The sequence below is a fragment of the Dryas octopetala genome, chromosome 4, assembly GCF_963921425.1.
Source record: "Dryas octopetala chromosome 4, drDryOcto1.1, whole genome shotgun sequence".
Lineage (NCBI taxonomy): Eukaryota > Viridiplantae > Streptophyta > Magnoliopsida > Rosales > Rosaceae > Dryas > Dryas octopetala.
Window position 1 is genome coordinate 14,058,231 of NC_141369.1, and position 22,130 is coordinate 14,080,360.

The 22,130-nt window shown below is 35.2% G+C and overlaps 2 protein-coding genes across 2 annotated transcripts; one reads left to right on the forward strand and one right to left on the reverse strand.

Annotated features, from left to right (window-relative positions):
• The first annotated feature begins 5,227 nt into the window (after window positions 1-5,227).
• Window positions 5,228-7,736, forward strand: LOC147287096 (uncharacterized). Its single transcript, XM_086240881.1, has 3 exons — window positions 5,228-5,250; window positions 6,498-6,744; window positions 7,470-7,736. The coding sequence occupies exons 1-3, from the start codon at window positions 5,228-5,230 to the stop codon at window positions 7,734-7,736; spliced, it is 537 nt and encodes a 178-aa protein (XP_086097007.1).
• A 3,994-nt stretch (window positions 7,737-11,730) lies between these two features.
• On the reverse strand, window positions 11,731-16,666 carry LOC147287097 (uncharacterized). The gene is made up of 2 exons (XM_086238883.1): window positions 15,896-16,666; window positions 11,731-11,973 (listed from the first exon to the last, which is right to left on the reverse strand). The coding sequence occupies exons 1-2, from the start codon at window positions 16,227-16,229 to the stop codon at window positions 11,900-11,902; spliced, it is 408 nt and encodes a 135-aa protein (XP_086095009.1). The 5' UTR covers window positions 16,230-16,666; the 3' UTR covers window positions 11,731-11,899.
• Window positions 16,667-22,130: the final 5,464 nt, after the last annotated feature.

Sequence of the window (22,130 nt, forward strand, 5' to 3'; positions counted from 1 at the left end):
ACTCCACCAAATCTAGCAAACTTATACTTGATTTAAAGCTATGCATCTCCTATTTACAACTATATAAAGATCACTCAAATTGAACATCTACAACTCAAGATAATTGGCCCAAAAGTAGGGTACCCGAAATTGTCCAATCAGACTTCTGGGAAAAAATTTGGAAAATCAGACAGTTTCGAGTACCCTACTTAGGGCTGATTATCTGAAGTTGTAGAAATTCAATTTTGGTGATCTTTATATGGTTGTAAAGAGGAGATGCATATCTTTAAACTTAGTATAATTTTTCTGAATTTGGTGGAGTTTTGATGGATCCAATGTCGGGCCAAAGTTGAGATAAAAACTGAAAAAAAAAAAAACATAGTCCTTAATTGACACAAAATAAAAGTATGTGTTCTTCATTAACATGAATCAAAATTAATGTCCTGAAATGAAACAACCATCAAAGTATGTGTCATGTTTGAAATCATAAAGCTAGTTATAAAAATAATAATAAGAAGAAAAAAAAAAAAAAAAAAAAAACTAAAACTAGATTGGCATAGTGGAAATAATGAAAATTCCACATCGATCCCAAATGAGATTTCGAGTGAGCCTACATGGACTATTTGGCTTGTAAATTTCCTGTAACCAATGCTTCTGTTTAATAAAACTATAATCAGTTTGGATAAGAAAAAATAACAAATTTAGAGTGGGCGCAGATTTGAATATATAAATAGTACAATAATGTAGTCCTACTCCTACTAAGATTAATATTCAATTTCTAGGATTTATCCCCTATATAAACTTATGCTTATGATGTAAGTTTGAATTTTTTGATGTTTGATTAATACAATAGTGAGAGACAGAGTTTCTCCTCCAAAACTCTAACTCTTGGTATTCTTGCGAATCAACAAGACTTAGATGCCCTTTTTTCGGCTATTCTCAAGTTAGAGAATCAACGAGTTTAGGAAGGTCAAGTCATTCGTGCCTTTGAAACATCCATCCGCTATACGCTGCATCCACAGTTCTATCATCAGAAATTAGTTCAGCATGAGATTTAGTTCACTTTGGATGCGAATTTTGTTCGTTTGTCCCATTTCTGTTGCCTTTCGGTTCACAGGGTCAAGTTGATGATTTTGCATCAACTGGTCCTTCCTGGGTGAAGCCTTGAGAATTTTGGTCTTTGGCTGTTTCCAGATCTAGTTGTTGACGTACAATTCACTTGCATGCTTATAATTAATTCTTTATATAGCTATATAGGTGTTGTGTCAGATTGGCTAGATGTTGTAGTGGTGAAAGATCTTGTAATTCTTGTTGTGTTTTTTTATATCCCACTGGCCTCGAGCCTAACTTTCCAAAAAAAAATGGTTCAATAATTCTCTCTTTGATCTCTTTATTCTTATATCATCCTAAGAAAAAAGTAAATTGAAAATATTGTCTTTTAGTTAGGGGTCGGCAATGGGCCGGGCTCGGGCAGGAATTAGAGGAGCCCAATAGGGCTTTCAGGCTGGGCAGGGTTGGGCTTGGGCCTTAATACACAAGCCTAAGGCCCACCCATCGGGCTCGGGGCTTGCGAGCTTGGAGGGCCAGGCTGGGTTAGACCCAAACGGGCGACCCAGAATGGGCCCAAAGCCTATTTACACACATATATATTTTCAATAAAAAAAATATAGGAATTTTGGCTATGTTGTGATTTGAACATATGACCTCACATAACAAATTTCAACTCTGAACTAACTGAGCTGACTTATTTATTTGTCTAGTTTGTGAATTATAATATATTTAATAGCTTTTTCGTTTGTTTACTTTAATAAATTATTAATATGCTTATTAAGTTATTATATAATACTATTATGTTAGTAATAGTGTAATACCATAAATAATAAACTTTTAAAATTATATACAACATTACAACTATAATAAAATATAAATGTACATGTGTATATACAACTTTTATAATATAACTATAATTAAAGTTATTAAACCACGATCGTTCATTAATTCGACCATCGTTACTTTACTTTTATATTTTCGATTGAGCTAATTTTTTGCATAGATTATCTTTGAGTGGGGAACTAAAACATGAATGATTCGGATCGTTAAAAACACGATTGAGATGTGAGCTTCTACATAGAAATACACTTGAAAAATATAATTCTAATAACTTTCCCATTGAAACCTTGTCGTTTCCATAATTGTGAAGACCACAACGTAATTTCAACAATCTGAGCCGTTCATTTTCTATGTTCATAGTCAAAGATTATCCTTACAAAAAATTAGCCAAATCGGAATTCATTTACACGTTCGATTATCATTAGAAAAACCACAATCGTTTATAAGTTGAACCAACGTTACCTAACTTCTACATCTCCAATTGAGCTAATTTTTTATAGGGATGATATTTGAGTAAAGAACTAAAAAATGAACGGTTCGGATCGTTGAAAATACAATTGCATCGTATGTTTATAAAACATATGTAATAAAAACTCTAAACTCCAAACCAAACCCCAAATAATACTTTGAAAATAATCCATTTAAATATTTAATACAAAACTTGAGATTCCTTATATATTAAATTATTAATACATTATATTAATTATATAAAAATTATATAAAACCTAATTTATTAGAGTAAACAAACGAAAAACCTATTAAATATGTTATAATTCATAAACTAGACAAATAAACTAGTCAGTTTAGTTAGTTGAGAGTTGAAGCTAGTTTTGTGAGGTCTCATGTTCGAATCAAAACATAGTCAAAATCTTATAAATTTTTTTTATTGAAGATATATTTGTGTGTAAACAAGCTTTGAACCGGACTTTTGGCAGGTCTAATCGGGTTGGGCTTCCGGCAGGCCGTGGACTTCAAGGAGATGGCCCAAGCCCAGCCCAAGAGACTTTCGGGCCGAGCCGGGCCAGCCCAAATTTCAGGCCAAATCAAGCTTCGGGCCTTGGGCTTTTTGGTGAGGCCTACTTTTAGTGCCATTTTAGGAAAATGAAGTTACTTCTTCTATCTTCTAACCACTACTGCCAGTACCACAATAAGTTCTGAGATTCATCCATGACTCATGAGCGCCACACAGCCGGAACAGATTTAAGGGGCCATGGCCCATATGTCAAAATTTAAAATGGAGCTTTTTTTTTTTCACTCATACTAATTTTTTCTTTTTGTGATTTTTTTGATATATTATCAGATTTCAACCTAGAAAATTTCATATTACAGTATTATGATCAATAAGCAATTAGTATAAAAGTAAACAAACAAATAATGAAACACAGCACAAAAATAAAGGGTATCAGGATGGAGAGACAAAGCATCACTTGATCATTACTAGGCCATGTATAGAGATCAATGTCAATCTCACACCCATTAAACAAAACTAATTAGTAAGGTGTTAAAGCAAAACAAAATAAACTTAATTAATTTAATTTAATTATAAGGATACAGGACTAATCTGTAATGATGAATTGGAGTACAAACTTCGAAATTTTGACTTGGTTGAAACTTTTTGAACAATAGGGGAAAGTGGAAATATATTGGCTCAAATCCCAAAAGTGTAATTTGGCCTTAAAAAACAAGCTCAATTACAAATACACTCACCAATTATAAGATGTATTTCAGATTGATCTATGTATAAAAAATTATTTCAGATTAATACACTAACTAATAAAAATTTAAAAATTATTACATCCGTTACAAATTTCGTTAATAAAGACGTTAAATGCCAGTGTAGACAATACTGACGTAGATTTTTTAAATGATGTGGACACCAAATTTAAACCACATAGATTAATGATGTCATATTTAATTATATTTTTAGAGGGTTTAAAAGTTTTGTTAGTTTTTATTTTTTATTTTTTATTTTTTTAATCAATATGACATAATTAATACATGTGGAACAAATTTGGTGTCCACTTCATTCAAAAAATTCAGGTCATCGTTGTCCAAAGTAGCATTTAACTATCGTTTTTGACGAAATTCATAATTGATGTGCTATTTTGTAGTTTTCTATTAGTTAGTGAACCAATCTAAAATAATTTTTTGTTTATGTACCAATCTGAAATACCACTTATAGTTGGTGAGTGTATTTTATAATTGAGCCTAAATAATATGAAGAGATTCACACAAGACGATTTCTTAAAATGGGTCTAAAGTCTAAACAACAGTAATACATACATTTAATTTAGTAGCGTACATACATAATAAATGTGACAGGGGACAACATTCATGAGAACACTTATAGAAATGAGCATTCTCAGAGGTTATAGCAAATAAGATTTTTGTGATAGTCCACGCTACTCAAACCAATTTTTTGTTAGTTATATTCATTCTTGTAGAAAGAGAACATATATGTCTTTACTCTTTAGACTCACCAAATCAATGAGGACAAATGTAAGAAAAATTAAGCTCATCTCGAATAGACTCAGCAAATGTTTTTTGCTGCTCAATTAGTTATGTCACATTGGATAAATCATCTCTAACAGCCTCTGCAAATGAGCTCTTCAAAATAAGGACCCAAAGTCAACTCTAAGAAATTTGGTTCTTCAAATTGTCATATAGGTCATCAAAGTAAGATTTAAAGAACTTGTCGAAGATGTTCTAACGACTAAAAGCAAACTTATCTGTACAGGGATATCGAACTAAACTTCAGGCCTCCACTTTGCTTGATGAGCCATGTATAAGAGCTAGGCACAACTTCAATCTAATCAGCATATATAGATGCGAATCATTGAACTTCCATCGAACAATATTGAGCGTCTCTTTAGTCAATGGACATTGATGAATGGAATACAATACAAAATGAAGGTTATGTTATGTACTTCGAAATTCTTGTGCGTGACATGTCGTTTGGATTATAAAATAAAGACTTGTGTCTATTTCTTAAATAAATTGAATGAATGATTACTTGTTGTGATTCTATAAAGACTGTTTTATATATTGTTTTAAACATATAGGTTTAATTTCACTGACAACACCAATAATATATAGAAGACTAAACTCAAATAATTATACTAGATTCACCAAATTGTACAAATATCTTGAGGAGGTGAGGGGGTGGGGAATGGGGATGCTAGGTACGTTGAGTGAGTGGGAGTGGGCTTTTGGTTTTTCTTTTTATTAAATAAGAGTTTCTCTCTTTTATTTATTGTAAAATTTGTCTAACAAATTTGATGACTGATCAACTACCTAAGGGTTGTGCCTTGCTTGGAAGTGGTGGAATGTGACAGTAGACAACATAGGATTCTTTTACATGGAAGTGAATTCTACCTGCAGGTGAGATCGACCTTATATGGTATGAAAAGTGTCTATGACTTTTGAAGTCACAAATTAAAGAATTCTAACCCTTGGCATATATAATTGATTAGGCCTTTCGAGTGCTCAAGAGTCAAGACCAAGCTCTGATTCAGTGGTGAGAATTAAGCTCTAAAGTCACAAGTTATCGATGTAGACCCGCATATATATAGAAGCAAGACTTACAACCATTACCGGCAGCCCTCATTGCCACAGCTTCTTTGAAGACCTCTTACCAATAGGCAATAGCATCTCTGCTGGCCTATATCTTAAAGGAACTCTGTATTTCCCTTTGTTTTTCTGCACATGAAGACTAGGATGGTATTTTACTGAATCAATTAGTAGACTAAAAACTTGATATTCTGACATAACGGCAAGGTCGTATGGTGGATTTTGAGCAGCCACACATACCAATACATGCACACACTAAGACACACATTTATACTCAAGAGCATTCTTAAAGGTTATAGAAAATAAGATTTTTGAGAGTTATTTACGTTCATGTGTCACACCACATGAAAAGTAAGAAAAGTAAGAAACGAGTTATTTACCATGGCAATGGGGACAAACGTAAGAAAAGTAATGATTAACAGCCCTGGTCTTCTTCTGATTACTAAGCCATGTATCTCCTGATTCAGCAGAGTTGGATTCATATGAAGCATCTCTTGATTACTAAGCTATATATGTATGGAGATCAAAGTCAATTCCCATGCCTATTTAACAAACTAAGGTGTTGAAGGAAAACAAAACAAACGTCTTATCTGTACAGGGATACAGTACTAATCTCTTCCTTGACACATATCAAACTAAACTTGAGGCCTCCACTTTGCTTGATGAGCCATGTATAAGGGGCACATCTTCAATCCAATCAGCATAGATGCGGCTCATTTTCTCAAGTTCATTCCATATGAAGTTGCACCTTGTACCCTGCACTTGTTGTTTATAAATAGTCGCATTCCCAATCCTACCATTTGAAGTCTTTGAATTGTTAGTCTGCACCGTTCCAGATTCAACTGCAGTGTAGCCACGAAGCTTCTGTAGTTCTGTTACTTCTGTAAAACGATGATGCAGCTGAAAATTTAATTCTCTGAGAATTATTGCACATCTCAAATATTGAGTGTCTCTATAGTTAAGAAAGGGACATTGATGAATGGGAAGAATCAGCAATTCTGAATGTAGATAGGTTCTAGATATCATGAACTGACTCCAATTCATCATTATATTAACAGATTAACATGTTATTCGATCTCTTTGTTCCACAGGGTCCCCTGTAGAGCTGGAATATGTACATCACCAATGGAGGTAACATCCTCTCAGTTAATTGCATTTGAACTACTCCCTTTAGTTATAGTAAAGGGGGCTGTTGCAAATGCATTTGTCAAGAACAAAGCAATCCCAAGCTATGATAACTTGATGTTATATGAGTTCACCAATGTAAAGGAAACCACTGCAATATCTGATCTACAGCGCCTAGAGGTTAGTATGTTCACAGCATTTTTCTCTCAACTCCTATGTGATATTGCTGAAACCTTAATTAGCTAGGTCTCACATTGGGAATCATAAGCCTTACATCTCAATACAAAAAATAGCAGGTCTCCTATTCATTGTCAATTTGTTTTTGAGTTGGATATTCTAATTTTACCATAGTATCATAGAGAGGCAAGCAATTTGTTCATGTTTAATGCCCACTTTGGCTGCACACACGTTATTGTCAATTGGTTTTGAGTTGGATGTTGAAACTTTAACATAATCAACAATCTATGTTCCCTGCTAAGAAATACAACAAGACAAGAATTTACAGTTCTTTGGTAACCTTCTCCTTTTGTTTTCAGTTATTTTCTTTAATTAAAGAGTGAGGGAGACTAAAGATAGAAAGGAGGGAGAAGATGAGAGATGTGAGGAACAAAATGAAGGACAATAAGTATATAGAATGATTTCTAAAACTAGAACCTATTGGAGACCCATTCATTTTATTTTTCATCCTCTATTCCTTACCTCTTTGATCTCCTTTTTCCCTTTCTCTCTTTAATATAAAGAAAACAGATAAGGAAAATGAAGATATTACCAAATGAGCTTAGAATAAAATGCACTAGTAGAGTTCAATGAAAAAAAAAAAGAAAGAAAGAAGAGAGAGAGAGAGAGTAAATACATGAACATAGATTAAATTCTGTAGTACTTGTTATCACCATGGCTTGCATCAGGTTCTTGCTGGAAGTTACTTATCAGTGGCAGGAGCACTTATGGGCCTTATAAAACCAGGGAGAATGAGCCTCTTTGGTATTCTTCTTATCCTATGGGGCCTTGTTAGGGAAATCATTTTGAGAAGATCAATGAGCACAGATCACATATACATTTACCCAGCAATGTCAATTGCCATGTTTTCTGCCTTCTTGTCTGTAACAAAGGATGTAAGGAGGATAATTCGTAGTTTCAGAGGTCCGCGGAATGTAAAAGCAAAACGTTTATAAGTTGATGCCTTCAAAATCATAAATTTGTTTGAAATGTTTCCTGTTTCTGCGGGAAGAGACTATTTTGATGTAAATGATTCTTTCTGTACTGTAATTACAAAGAAAGGAACACATTTGTTCTTATGAGGTAGAGCAACCAGTCTTGTGATTTAACTTTATTGCATTCAGAAAGCAATAGTCTGTGGAGAGGGATCTAAAGCTATTAGTTCACATGTAGCATTCTCACACTTGCTTAGCTTGGTGTATGTCTTTTGGCTTTTCTTTGTTTTTATATTGTTTGTGTACGACTTCAACTTCTGGTTTCCTCTTGTGTTCTTTTTAAACTGTGAAATCTGAATACTCATTATTGAAAAAGCAATTAATAGATTAATAAATTTTGATTTGCCTCAGTCTCAGTATAATCACCCAGGCATGAAGGAATCTAAGAGACTAAAAGTGATATGGAGGGAATCAGAAGGCACTAATTTCTTGCATAATTGTATGAATAACACAGCACAAAGCCAATTGCTAAAACTAAATATTGAAGAACAAGGGTTGGCAGATTGGGGATCTCTAACCAAACTCATTCTTCCAAGTCCTCCTTCATGTTTCATTGACAAGTCACCTTCAAATAGATCCCTCAGCTAACACACATAATGCCCAAACATCTTGAAATGATTCAAGGGTCCTAATAAAAAATAACAGGGGAAACACATCTTTTTTACTTGCTTTTGGTTGTTTTTGAACTCTTAAATCATTATTTAGAGCGAAGCACAAGTTGGAACCAATAATGCCACAAAATTCATATTCAAACTTGAACTGAATGGCATGATCATAGTGGATAAGCATAAGTAAGCTAAATGTTGGACATTAGCTTGGTTCATTTACTGGCACGTTCCTTAATGCTATTGAATTTTCAGCAAGTCTTTTCAACTCTCAGTTGCACATGAATGAAAAGTTGTGAATATATGGGGCCTCATGGCAAAGTGTATGTTTTCCTAAAAAACTAGCTATGTTGCCCATAATGACTGAATACATTTGCACCATGAGCTGCTATGTACTTGTGGACCATATGCTGCTATTTACATATTAATATACAAGGTTTTTGTGGTTAGAATCACATGGGCGTTTCAGATTCAATCATATGCACATGGCATTAAGTAAGGTAGACTGGAACAAGTTTGCAAAGGCATTTGGCAATGACTGGTGATGGTGACCTTACTGATTAGTGTTCTGATGCTGTTTGTTGTGATTTCACATTTTTTTCCCGTATGATATAAATTAGATAGACTACTACATATTCTAGATGTATATATTAAATTAAACATGAAAAAATTATTAGGTGTAACCGATATAACGCCACGTGATGTAATCAATTCAACGTGTAAGGGTATTATTGGACGGTATATTTATATTAGTAGGATATAGTATTAATAACATTCACTCATATTATGATACGTTAGATTGGTTACACCACGTGACGGTGTATCGGTTACACATAATAATTTCTCACTAAAACAGGATATGGAACCAATGACTGTAATAGCTCAAGCAATTAGCAAAGTGGCAGAGGTATGACTAGGGGTGGAATCGATCGGTTACCGAATCGATTGGTCGGTAACCGACCTTAAATAGGGGGTGGGGAGATGCTGCGCAGGTGGATCGATTTCGAACCGAACCCAGTCGGTTACCGACTTCTCAGTTGCGGTTCGGTTTGATGGGCGGTGCAGGTCGGTTGGTCGGGGCATTTTGGTGGTCCGAGGAAGGTGGTATGTAACCGTTTTTGACGCCGACAAGGGGAGGCTCGGCGTGGTGCACGACCAAAACCGATCTTCAACACCAAGGACAGAAACCAATCGGTGCTGTTCGATCGGATTCGATTTTGTCGGACAAAAAAACCACCCCTAGGTATGACATATTGACAAACATGAAACAGAGGTCATTGATTATTTGAGTAATAAAAATCCTGGCAATATGAATGCATGCTATCTTTTCTTTTCTTTTTTATTACTTTTTCAAGGGAGGTTTATGATTATGGAAAAAAGGTACCTACCCTGTCTAAACTCTAAATGATAAAGTTCAATATAAATAGCAATTATCCAATTTTTCTCTAAGATATCAATTTATAAGATCGAAACATACAATAAAAAGAACATAAATATAAAGTTCAACCATATTGTTTATAACTAGAACAAAAAGAAAAGATGTCTCAATTTTTTTTTTTATTTGGACTGAGATGTCTCAAAATTTACTCTTTCAATAAGTGAGTATAATTTCTATGGAAGATCTTAAAAAAAATTTAGTATTTATAAAATTGCAGAAAATAAATGGGTGTGTGGTTATGATTGAAAGTATGATAACATTCTCTAACTTTATCATTAGTCAAACTCTTTAATTTTTATTTATTAACGAAAGTCAAAGAATTTCAGAATTCAGAGGTGGATTATTATAAGCTCTTATTATTGCTGCCCTGTTGGTCTGCTGGACCATGATGTAATGCCAAATTTGATACTGTTTAGATGCACACAGATTTCGTCCACTTCCTTAACCACTGGTCCATTGCTGAATCATGTCTTTCTTGTAGGGCCACAAAATAGGACCATCTAGTGTTCTAAAAATCCTCAAATCTTGAAAATTTTGTTTGCACTCACTTGTCTCTACTTGTCTAACTTTTTAATATATGGATTTTCATCTTAGTGGACCCTCTTTTTCTTCTTTGTAGCTATCTCCATAGAATGAAATAAAGAGATTTTGGGGTTTTAGAGTTGGGTTTTGCTTTTCAGCTTAAGAAATAGACTGGGAGAGTCCATAGATTTGCTTAGCTAGACCTGGTAGTTGTTGAGAGTAATGTGGAGCAATGTCCCATATCGAAAAACTAGAGCTTAGTATATATGCTTATAAGTCTTAGGCCTCTCCAGTTATTGCCAATTAGTTTTGGGTTGGATGCTCTAATTCTATCATGAACCCAGAGATTGGTTATTCGCGTGTAAGGCCTCACGGCCACACGTGCTCCCACGTCACCCAATACAATTTGTTCACGTGTAAGGCTCAAAATCTCGCCACACGTGCGGGGGCGTGTTGAAAGTAATGTGGAGCAATGTCCCATATCGAAAAACTAGAACTTAGTATATGTGCTTATAAGTCTTAGGCTTCTCCACCCATTGTCAATTGATTTTGGGTTGAATGCTCTAATTCTATTTGTAGTTTCGTTGGGAGTAAGCTCCAGTTAAAAGATTACATTTTCGAGGAGGGCTTTTGTTCTTGGATTGCATACTTCGAAAACCAGATGACTTCTGCTTTTTGAGGGCTGTGATTAGAAGATTTCTGAACGTTGACTGACTTTGAGAGCTGGGTTTTACTTGTGGAAGGCAGAAATTGATATGTATCTGCACAGGACCCTCTGAGCATTTTTCTAGTTTAAGTATTAATTTTTGGAGGTGGGTTTTCATTTGTGGAGCTATATGTAAATTTCAATTGTGGGTTGTGGTTCATGGGCTGCAAAGTTCAGAAATTTATAGAGAATGTTTAAGCTTTTAGTAGTGGTTTTCGTGTAAATTGTTTGATGGAAGCATGACAGCATCTTTGCACACTTGGATCTATCCTTTCCAAAAATTAAGCTTTGCAAATACACATAGAATTAACCCTCCATAAGCTTTGCACACAATAGTCATGGAATCTTACTTGCACACACTTGGAACTATCCTTTCCATAAATTAAGCTTTGCACACAATAGTCATGGAATCTTACTCCTATCAAACATATCATATGCAATGGAGAAGCTAATGCAATTGAGTCTTTTCCTCTAGAAACTATGGACAAGAAAGATAGACTAATTTGGTCTCTGGAGAAAAAATGAATCTACACAGTCCAATCTAGCTACCATAAGCAGCATGCTAGAAAGACTTCTTTAGTGGCCTAGAAACCCTCCCAACAAGACTTCTTTAGATGCAGAAAGACTTCTTCTGGAAGGGCATCTCCAACTCTCTACCAACAAGATTCATTCTATACATAAGGAAAATGATCGATCACCAACCCATTTCATTTATCAATAAATCATATGTTATTTTTTAAAAATCTTTGCACATAGTGAATAAAGTAGTATCAAATTCAGTACATGAATTGTGTGTTGATCGATGTGCTTAAAGTTATGAACCGAAGATAATGCTGGTGCATGGCATTGTATATCAATAAAGCTGAACAATGCATATCAACATAACAAACTCCTTAAATTGAGTCTTACTTGCTCCCTGTATTGGATCTGCGCAGATAAAAAATAATCAAATTTCAATATAGAAAAAGGGGTCATGATTGAGTTTTTAAATACAAGATGTTCAACATTATATGTCAAGCATAAAACACACTAAATTAATTGGATTATGTGAGGGCGTGTAGCTTCAATGGTAGAGAGCATCTACCTCATATCCAAAGCTAGAATTCATAACTTTTATATAAAATATATGATATATCAAATTTTAAAAATGGTTCTCTGGGACTTGAGCTAGCAATGAATACAATTGCATAACATTGGGATCTCAATCTAAAAGCATTCAACAAGACATTGAGCTAGTACATCTAATTGATATATTACACAAACAATAATTCTTTAGTATAATAAGATCGTTCAATTTTTCAACCGTATACATATAGTACTAATAATAATAATACTATGGCAAGAATTTAAGGCATTCAACGAAACAAAATATCTAGTACAGCTTATTTTAGGTGCAAATACACGTATAGAACCTTTTCTTTCAAAGTAAAACTTTCTACTAATTATTTTTGCAACTGTTGTAGCAGGCTCCAAAGTAGCCTTCCACTTCAGCCATACCCAAGGAATAAAATTTCGAGTTTCGAGGAAATTTCGATGGAAATTTCGACGGAAATTTCGAAGATTTTTAAATTTCGACAAAAATTTGACGGAAACGATGGAAATTATTATCAAAATACGGAAATTTTGAATGAAACTTCACAATATGTTTATTTAACATATTATCTACTACATTGATAAAAAACATTGAAAAAAACCAAATTATATGGTAGGTTTCATGTGATATGTGATGAATATAATGCGCGCTGGTGGCAAATACTGTTAAAAAAATGCTTCACTAATTAATAATTACATAAATTTGATTAAACAAACACCTCAGAGGTTGTGTAATTTATTTCCAGTTTTTTATAAATGAAAAGAACTTATCACAGCTTTGGATTATTGTTGTTGTGCTTATTTGAAGTTATTCAATTATTACTTTCTTTGGGAATTTCAAGGACGAAATTCTTATAAGAGAGATAGATTGTGAGACCCCGTATTTTTTCAAGTTTTATTTTAAAAATTTATTTGAGAAATAAAATATTTTGAGTTAATTTTATAATTTTTGTTTTAAATTAGTTTGACCCGTTTTTTGACTTTTCGAACTATTGGACTTTTGACTTCGATTTGTGACTAGTTGGAAAGGTCTCGAACACACGAACACATAAACGTAAACTGTGCATCGATCGAAGCTATAGTTTAAGATATATGAGCATTTAAAACGAGGGATATTTTTGTAAATTTATAAACATGAGTTTTAAAAACTCAAAATTAAATTTTTTATGTTAATTTCTCTCTCCCTCATTAGATCATTCACGTATACTAATAGTTCATATCCTTAACTAACTTTAATGCATTTTTGAAAAATTTTCTCTAAAATAAACTATAGGCCTCACAAAACATGTGTCACTTGGCTCACACCGAAACCAATTACACTTGCCCATCCTCACCGTCCATTCCAATCAAACTAATCAATCAAGGCTGTACGAAGCCCTAGCTTCTCAGCCCCATCGACAACAACACCAGCTCGTTTGACGGAGTCAAAGAGCGGCAAGACCCTGAGGCGGTGGTGGACCGGTCTGGAGAGCTCTTGGGCGAGGTCGATCTCGACGGCGGTGACGCCGATCTCTCTGAGGCGGAGGCCCAGCTTGTCGCCGACGCGAGAGGCGACCTTGGCGTCCCAGAAGATTTGGGAGCGAGGGAAGCGGTTAAGCTTGGCTCGGTACTGGGCTACGAACTATTGCTCCGAGGAGGACGCCATGGCTATGATTGAGGAGCTGCTGGGGTTCGTCACCTGGGCTGTGATTTCCCCTGCCGCGCCCGTTAGACTGGGTATTTGAGATTTTGAGCTCGGGTTACTGTTACAGTGGTAGGCTGGGTATTTGAGCGAAATTTCGCTCAAATTCAAAAAAACTTGCTGTTGGGGCATTCGAAATTTCGAATATTTCGCCGAAATTTTCCGAAATTTAGTCGAATTCGTGTTAAAATTTCGGAACCCCTAAAAAACGAAATTTTCGGCGAAATTTCGCCGAAAACTTCGAAATTTAAACCCTTGGCCATACCTGCCACATATAGAAGAAACCATAAATTAAAGGGAAATTCTATACATACTCAGTATTCTTCTTATTTTACTCAACAAAATTTTTAATCATGAATGGACAATTATGTCCCATGATGAAATGACCATTGAGGACAAATGCAACTTAAAAAAAAAAAAAAAAACTTTGTTTCTTTCTATACCCAACATCATATCTTCATCTTCATCTTCATCTTCAACTTCTTCTATAACCAAACTCCAATCCTAATCAAAGTTTTGACTTCATATCATCCAATCAAGTGTTTTAACCCGAATTGAGGATCAAATCATTATTTTCAAGGCTCCAAATAAGGTATGAGTGCCAATTTTTTGCATTTTTTCGTGGGTATTAAAAGCTTGAACAAATCTGGGTTTGCGCAGTGTTCGGTGGACTAGTGCCGAACATTTGCATTATGTTTAGCAAGTGCCTGCTGAACATTTGCATTTTATTTGGCAAGCACCTGCTGAACATTTGCATTATATTCGGCAGGTACTCACCGAATAATGATAGGATGTTCGACAGGTGCTCACCGAATAATGATAGGATGTTCGACAAGTGCTCACCGAATGATGCAAAAATATCTAAAATTATCACACAACCATCGGTTGGTGGGCACCTGCCGAATAAAATGCAAATCTTCAGCAGGCACCTGCCGAACATAATGCAAATGTTCGACACTGGTCCATCGAACAATGCGCGAATCCAGATTCGTTCATGGCGTTCATAATACAAAAAAGTTTGCACACAACCCTCATTTGAAGGCTCCCAAACGACGATTTGACTCTTTATTCGTCAAAACAATCTTGATTAGATGATATAGGGACAAAAATTGGTTTAGGGTTTGAAGTTTAGTTATGAGAATGAGGTTGAAGGTAAGTTTGGGATGGAGGGAGGTTGAGTATTATTAATAAGGGCATAATAGTAATTTGGGTTGGGTAAAATGAGAAAATATTAATTTCAAAAAAGTGATGGTTGGGTAAATTGAGAAGTTGGGTAAAATAAGAAGATTTTTGGGTATGTATAGAATTTTCCAAAATTAAATTTGAATGAATTTTATGTCTAGCTATGCTCTTGAACAGATTGCAGATTTTTTAAAGAAATGTTTCAGTAGCTTTATTAGACACTCAGTCCAAGTTGTCCAACCAATGTCAGACTAGTGCTCAACAAATCTTCTTCATGGGGATAAGAAGAGCAACAAATCATTAAGGGGATGAAAAATATTAATTTTTATTTTCGTACAATATAATATGAATTCGACCTTATAAAACTTGTCTCCTCTGTTTTAAATTACTTAAAAGATTCACTTTCAGACAATGTTCTGGTAGCTAACCTCGATGCCCTTCATTCTACACAAACTTCAACTAGAAGTCTTCAAGAAAGAAATTTGGAATTATTTACAAGTTTAAGTACAAAATTATGTTTCTATTAAGTCTCTGCATGCAGAGAAAGATGAATATTTGGCAATATGCATCCTTTCTATTGCAACACTAATGAATGAGAAAGTGGGAAAAAAAAAAAAAAAGATTTTTAGATTCCGGTCTCTAATCTATAAGATTTATTACAAAGTCCAATGCTCTATATATAGACTTTTCAGAGGAAAGTCGAACTAAAACTCAAAGAAACACCTACAGAAGTAGAAAGAATGAACAGAAATGTCATCCGTTTACTAAAATTGTCTTACATATATGCATGCATGAGTATACATAGAGAGAGAGAGAGAGAGAGAGAGAGAGAGAGAGAGAGAGAGAGAGAGAGAGAGAGAGAGAGAGAGAGAGAGAGAGAGAGGGCTTAATTACCAGTTGCAAACTTGGTGCTCAAGGTCTTTGTACAACCAAATGTACAACTATAGACAGCATCCACAAGAGTTCTAATGCAGGGTTCCATACATGTAGTAGTGCATTTTGTGTAGACTGGGTACTTTGATGCTTCCTTCATGCATTGTCCAACGCATCGTTCACCACAAGCATAAACTTTCGCGTTTATAGGACTCAAAGGCTGCTGAGAAGGAGATGGAGCAGGGGCACTACTTATTCCATCTCCATCAGCTTCAGCTTTCACAATTGTTAATGCCAAAAACACAATAGACACCACCATTATCACAAAAACTCTTGTCACACCCATTCCATCCATAGCTCCTATCTCAGTACTTTAATTTGAAACTCAATGTTGTCATTCTGAAGTATTACACAGTTACACTGTTATTTATAGGGTCTATATCAATAATTGGCCGCCATCGGTTACAACTTGATTGACTTGAGCCTCTGTACTTTCCACACTTGAAATCCACCACTCTACATGCTCTGACCGCTTCATGAATGGCTGCTGCTCCTCGACCTCAACCCTTGTCTTCACACCATTCTTTATAGCTGTTAATTCTTCCAATGACGTTTTCAGAGCTTCATGGTTTTCTTCGAGCTTATGAACATATTCTGCTCGTCGCTTAATGGAATCCCAGCAGCGAGAAACAATGCCATCGCCTGAAAATGAGATTGAGAAGATGTTGCCCATTGCTTGCAGATGGATCGAAAGAACAAAAAGATTTGTAAATATTTTTGAGATAGAGTAGCTAGGCAAGGCAAGCACACACGCATGTAGGATTGATCCGACTTTTATTTAAAGGCTGTAATGGAGCTGGTGTGGGTCCCATCAGTTGTGGTACAATAAGTATGGTGGAGGTTTCATTGTCATGACCGCCACAACTTGTTAAGTGTGTCATCCTCAATGGAGTAATGTGGTTATAAATAAAGACCCATTTGCATCCACAAAATACTAATCTTTTAAAAGGATCTTAGAATATATAAAACTACGAATCCCGTAATCCATGACATAATTGAATTTAGGCCCTCCACTGCTCAAGATTAAGCTCTGTTTCAACAATGAGAAGTAGGCTTTAAAATCACCGGGGTTCAAACCCCTGTGTATTTGATCAAAATTTAGTTAGAAAAAATAAATGAAGAAAACTCTTAAAGTAGAGACACATGTCACACATCAAGATTTGGCAGCAAGTAGCTAGAAGCTCCTCAGCTTCTTCTGCTACTCTGCTAGCCTACCACTAAAACAAAAGATATAGTATCATACAATTTTGTTTAGAACATTTTGTTACAATGGACAGCATGAACAGGAGCATAACACTTTTAAATGCTAAACAATAATGCTATATCATAATAATATGTTTCCCCAATAATTGGAAAAGAAGATCCTTTATACAAATTGATTTAATTGTAATTGACTTTTGGAAAGGTGGTAATTGAGAAGAAAATTGCTTGGGCTCCTTATCCTATATAAGTAACCATTCCTCCTTATTAAGCTGAAGCTTTAATCACAGTTTAAGACCTATCTAATTATTAATCATACGTATTATACTGTTTTGTCATTTTCATATACTAGTCGTATTTGCATAATATTTTTATCTTTTGAATTGTTTTGGAGTTGCATTATTAGACCTATTCCTGATCTAAAAATATATACAAACTCAATTTTAATTTTTATGGACTAGCTACTCTGCTACCACTAAAACAAAAGGGCTTTATTACATTTTATCCACCTAAATTTTGAGTTCAATCTCACTTCACCACCTAAAAAACAAATTGAGATAATTTAACAAAAATACTAAAACACTCTTATTTTTAACAAAAATTTAGACAAAATTAGCCAGAGGTGGTACATTACAACAAATTTTTAATTCAAATGGTAAATTGGGACAAATTTTTTTTTTTAGGTGGTGAAGTGAGATTGAGCCTAAAGTTCAAGTGGGTAAAATGTAAAAAAACCAAACAAAAGATGCATTAATGTATTATACAATTTTGTAGGTAGTCATGCACATACAGGATAGAGGCAACACAAATCTTTAGATGTAAACCTTCTCAAATTTAATATAGGCTTATTTGCACATTTGGCACCTGACTTTAAGGTTTTGTCTCAATTTACCCTCTTACATTTTTTTGTCTCACATGACCCCCTAAACGTTAACTTCGTGTCCCAAATTGCCCTATTCCGTCAACTTCATCCTTATCTCCGTCTGAAATGCTGAGGTGGCGTGGGTAATATCGTCTTTTCAGCCACATTAGTGCTGCATGAGGGTCTACTCATCCATTATGGGCCCCAAAGTGCCACGTTGGCATCCAGTTGGCCATGGCTGAGCCAATCCAAGCATTTCCCTCCTTTTTTCTTGCTTTTCCCTCCATTCTCATCCTGCTATGTTAGTTCTCTCCATTTCCCAGTGTATAAAAACCTGACCCAAAAAATCCATTCCACCATAAAACTCAAAGCTTTACTAAATCTGTTGTCAAAGTGGTTGAAGATGAGCAACCGAAGCTACCGGAGCAACCAAAGTTACTCGAATCAGTGTATGAAGGGGGAATCAACTGTTCGATGTGGGTGTGGGCTGAAAGCTCGGGTTTGTACATCCTGGACAGACGCACACCCAGGGAGAAGGTTCTATTGGTGTCCTCAATGGTCTCGGGTAACAGTAATGGCCTATTTGGAATTTTTCTGGGTTTAGTTTAAATTTTTTTGGGATTTAATGAAATATTTTTCATGCATCGAGAATGTGGTTTTTTTATGTGGATGGATCCCGATATGTGTCCCCGTGCAAGGAATGTGATCCAGGGTTTGCTTCAGAGGACTAGAGAGTTGGAGCATGAAGTGGGGAGAAAAAATGCAAGAGTCAGATGTCTAAGTGTTGTTCTTTTTCTGTCATGGGCTTTCTTCATCTTCAATTGGATTGTGTTCATTCTGGTGTAATTCTGGGTTTGAATAAGATGATGGTGAGATTCGGTGGTTGGGAGGCGTGTATTGTAATGAAATCCTATGGGTAAGTTGTATTAATGGATTATGGGAGGCTTGTATTTTGTGAATTTAATTTGTAATTGAATCCCAAATTATGGAATGAAAATTAATTTGTGATTTTGTGATTTTGTGATTTTGTGATTTTGTGATTTTGTTTTGGTTTCCATAATTTCCATTAAAGTGTGGAATATTTGTTTAGTTTTAAGTTGAAAATGTAGATAGAAAAAGTGAATGTCACACCAAATTCCAATAGGCTTATATCAAAGTGTTTGTCAAGTGGAAATTCCAAATTCACAGTAAGTGATGAATGCAACCTATCAAGTGCAAATGTTAAAGATCCAACACAACATACCAAAATACAAGCTTTCCTAAATACTTGAAATGTCTTGGAAAATACCATCTTTTTACAAATAGGGATTCAAGCTGGTGAATGAGTTCAACATACTTTAATGACTGAATATGAGTTTCAACATACCAAAATTACACAAAAAATCAATTTCAAAATGCTGCAAGACTCAATGAGTTACCTGACTTACCAAAATACACAAAATGAGTTTCAAAACATTGCAAGACTCAATATGAGTTTCAACATACCAAAACACAAAATAAGCTTGGAACAATCGTTATAGCCCATTAAACACATGAGTCCCAGACTTATCAATTCCATGGCCTAAACTGTCTCTGTGTTTTCCTACATTTCTCCAAGTGCAATTGGGCAACATTCTTCTTCTTATTCTCTTTTTGGTTCTTCTTCCTTTTGGGCATAGGGGTTGATGCAGCACCATTCTCTGGCTGAGATGCACTTTAAGGTTGTCTCTACATGGGCAGGGATAGTGCTCTCTATGGGCTGAGATGCAATTTGGAATTGGGCTTGGGCCATATTTCCACCTGGTGCCATATTTCCATCATGAGTTTGGGCTTCAGCCGAGATAGTTCTCTCTTTTGTCTGCCTTGCACCCCTCTTAACTTGAAAGTAACAATATCCATATATAACCATGGAAAAGAGATTCAATGAGCATTCAACAAACCCATATAAGTTGAAGCCACTTGAAGCTGGGAGTCCTTTGCAGATTGGAGTGCAAACTTTGACAACATGATTCTATCAGGAGAAACTGCAGAGCGAGGTAATTCCATTCTGCAGCTTTTGGTCTAGAAATGGCAATTTGTTCCCAATAGATTACCAGTCAACTAATTAATAATGCTGCAGAACAAAACATATGTTTTATGTAGACATGTCAAATAATTAATACTGCTGCAGAAGAAAATACCAAGATGATGAAGAAATTTTAGTTTAGAGGTATTGGATATCCAATGTAGTTTCGGTTACATCACAAAAGAGATGCCCATATTAGTTTTTAAATTGTATAAAATTTCCAATTTTGAAAACTTGCACAGCTTGGTCAAATAGTTATACAAATAGCATTTCATTTCTGCATGCTGAATATGAATTCCTTGGTGCACTAAATTCAGAAAGATGGTTATAACTGAGAATGATTAGACTTGTAACCTTTTTTATTGCTACATTAGGTTTTTTTTTTTGGCCACTATTGCTACATCAGGTTATGATGTTCATTTTAGTACTTTTTTGTTGCCAGCAAATATTACTCATTTTTCTCATTATGAATGCAGGGGTTTGAGGTTGTGCTGCCAGATAAAGCGACCATGGAACACACTGTAGTCCCTTCTATGGAAGCTTTAAACAGAAAAGACATAGAGGGGGCACAGAATCTTTTGAGGATTGCACTTCAGGTTCTTCTAGTGAGGGCTGTGAACTCTGTGATTCTTGCCTCTGATGATATGCAGAATCTTCTTCCCCGGGATGATCCTCTTCTTAAGAAATGTGTTGACGCTATGGATGCATTGGCCTGGTCAACCATAAAGTGTGCTCAATCTGCTGAGAAAGGTACATAAAAAATACAGTTCCTCAAGCAGATCTCTATCTGTTCCTGAATCTCCTTATTGATGTAAAACTTCAATTAAAAAATGTTGTTATTATGTCAGGGGAATGCGTGTTGAAAATTAGTCCCCGTATTCTTTCGTCATGATTATGTCAATTAAAAGTAATTGTAATAAGGAAACAACTCCATTGATTACTAATGAAAGAAGTACCTCATACAAATCCTTAATCACATTAAACATGGCTCTGGTTAAACATGGGATTTGACCACATTGCTTCAAGGAAATAGTGAGAATCCTTGATTTATATCGTGTGATGTCATGCTAAAAGAATAACATAGGAAAATCCAGCATCTATTTCAGCCAAAATACTACTAGTTTGAATCAACAAATCCTTAATTCTATTTTTAGGATCTAAGTCTTTAATAATCCTAATAAATGTTTGGGGTTGGCTACACTATGGAAAAGGTAAAACAAAATCAGTTGTATATGTCAAGCATAAATTATGAGTGAAATACAGGGGTGGAAGCAAAGAACACTGTCTTCAGTAGGGAGAGGTTCTCACTAAGATTGTTTCCTTTGCTATCCCAGCTTACCTTATGTTCTGTTTTAGGTTTCTTACTATCATTTTCGGGGAAAATCCAATTAGCTGTAGGTAAGTTATGGTGGGGTGAAAATGGTGTGGAGGGCAGGATTCACAAGCGAAACAAGACTAAACTAATCTTAAATGCAAGGAGGGCATGTAGTTTAGGGATTTGGGAGATTTTAACAAAGCACTCTTGGCCAAGCAAGGGTGCAGGATTGTTTAGAGCCCTAGGGGGTTTTTGAGTGAAAGTCCAAAAAGTTTTCTATTTTCCAAACTTACTGGAGGCAAACAAGCGCTCTACAGCCTCTTGAGACTATAGCAGTATCGATCATTGAAGGAAGAGAGTCAATGTCTCACAAAGCATGGAGCTAAATGGAAGCTTTTGTTTCATAGAACCAATAGTCATGGAATCTTACTCCTATCAAACATGTCATATGCAATGGAGAAGCTAATGCAATTGAGTCTTTTCCTCTAGGAACTATGGACAAGAAAGATAGACTAATTTGGTCTCTGAAGAAAAAATGAATCTACACAGTCCAATCTAGCTACCATAAGCAGCATGCTAGAAAGACTTCTTTAGTGGCCTAGAAACCCTCCCCAACAAGACTTCTTTCGATGCAGAAAGACTTCTTCTGGAAGGGCATCTCCAACTCTCTATCAACAAGATTCATTCTATACTTAAGGAAAATGATCACCAACCCATTTCATTTATCAATAGATCATATGTTATTTTTAAAAATCTTTGCACATAGTGATTATTG

Bases quoted from the DNA above. Each gene is read 5' to 3' on its own strand.
- LOC147287096 (XM_086240881.1), top strand. From the start codon at position 5,228: ATGGAAGTGAATTCTACCTGCAG. The intron at 5,251-6,497 runs GTGAGATCGACC...TTATATTAACAG, and splicing joins GAAGTGAATTCTACCTGCAG to ATTAACATGTTATTCGATCT. The intron at 6,745-7,469 runs GTTAGTATGTTC...GGCTTGCATCAG, and splicing joins CTGATCTACAGCGCCTAGAG to GTTCTTGCTGGAAGTTACTT.
- LOC147287097 (XM_086238883.1), bottom strand. From the start codon at position 16,229: ATGGATGGAATGGGTGTGACAAGAGTTTTTGTGATAATGGTGGTGTCT. The intron at 11,974-15,895 runs GTAATTAAGCCC...TTATCTGCGCAG, and splicing joins GAGCACCAAGTTTGCAACTG to ATCCAATACAGGGAGCAAGT.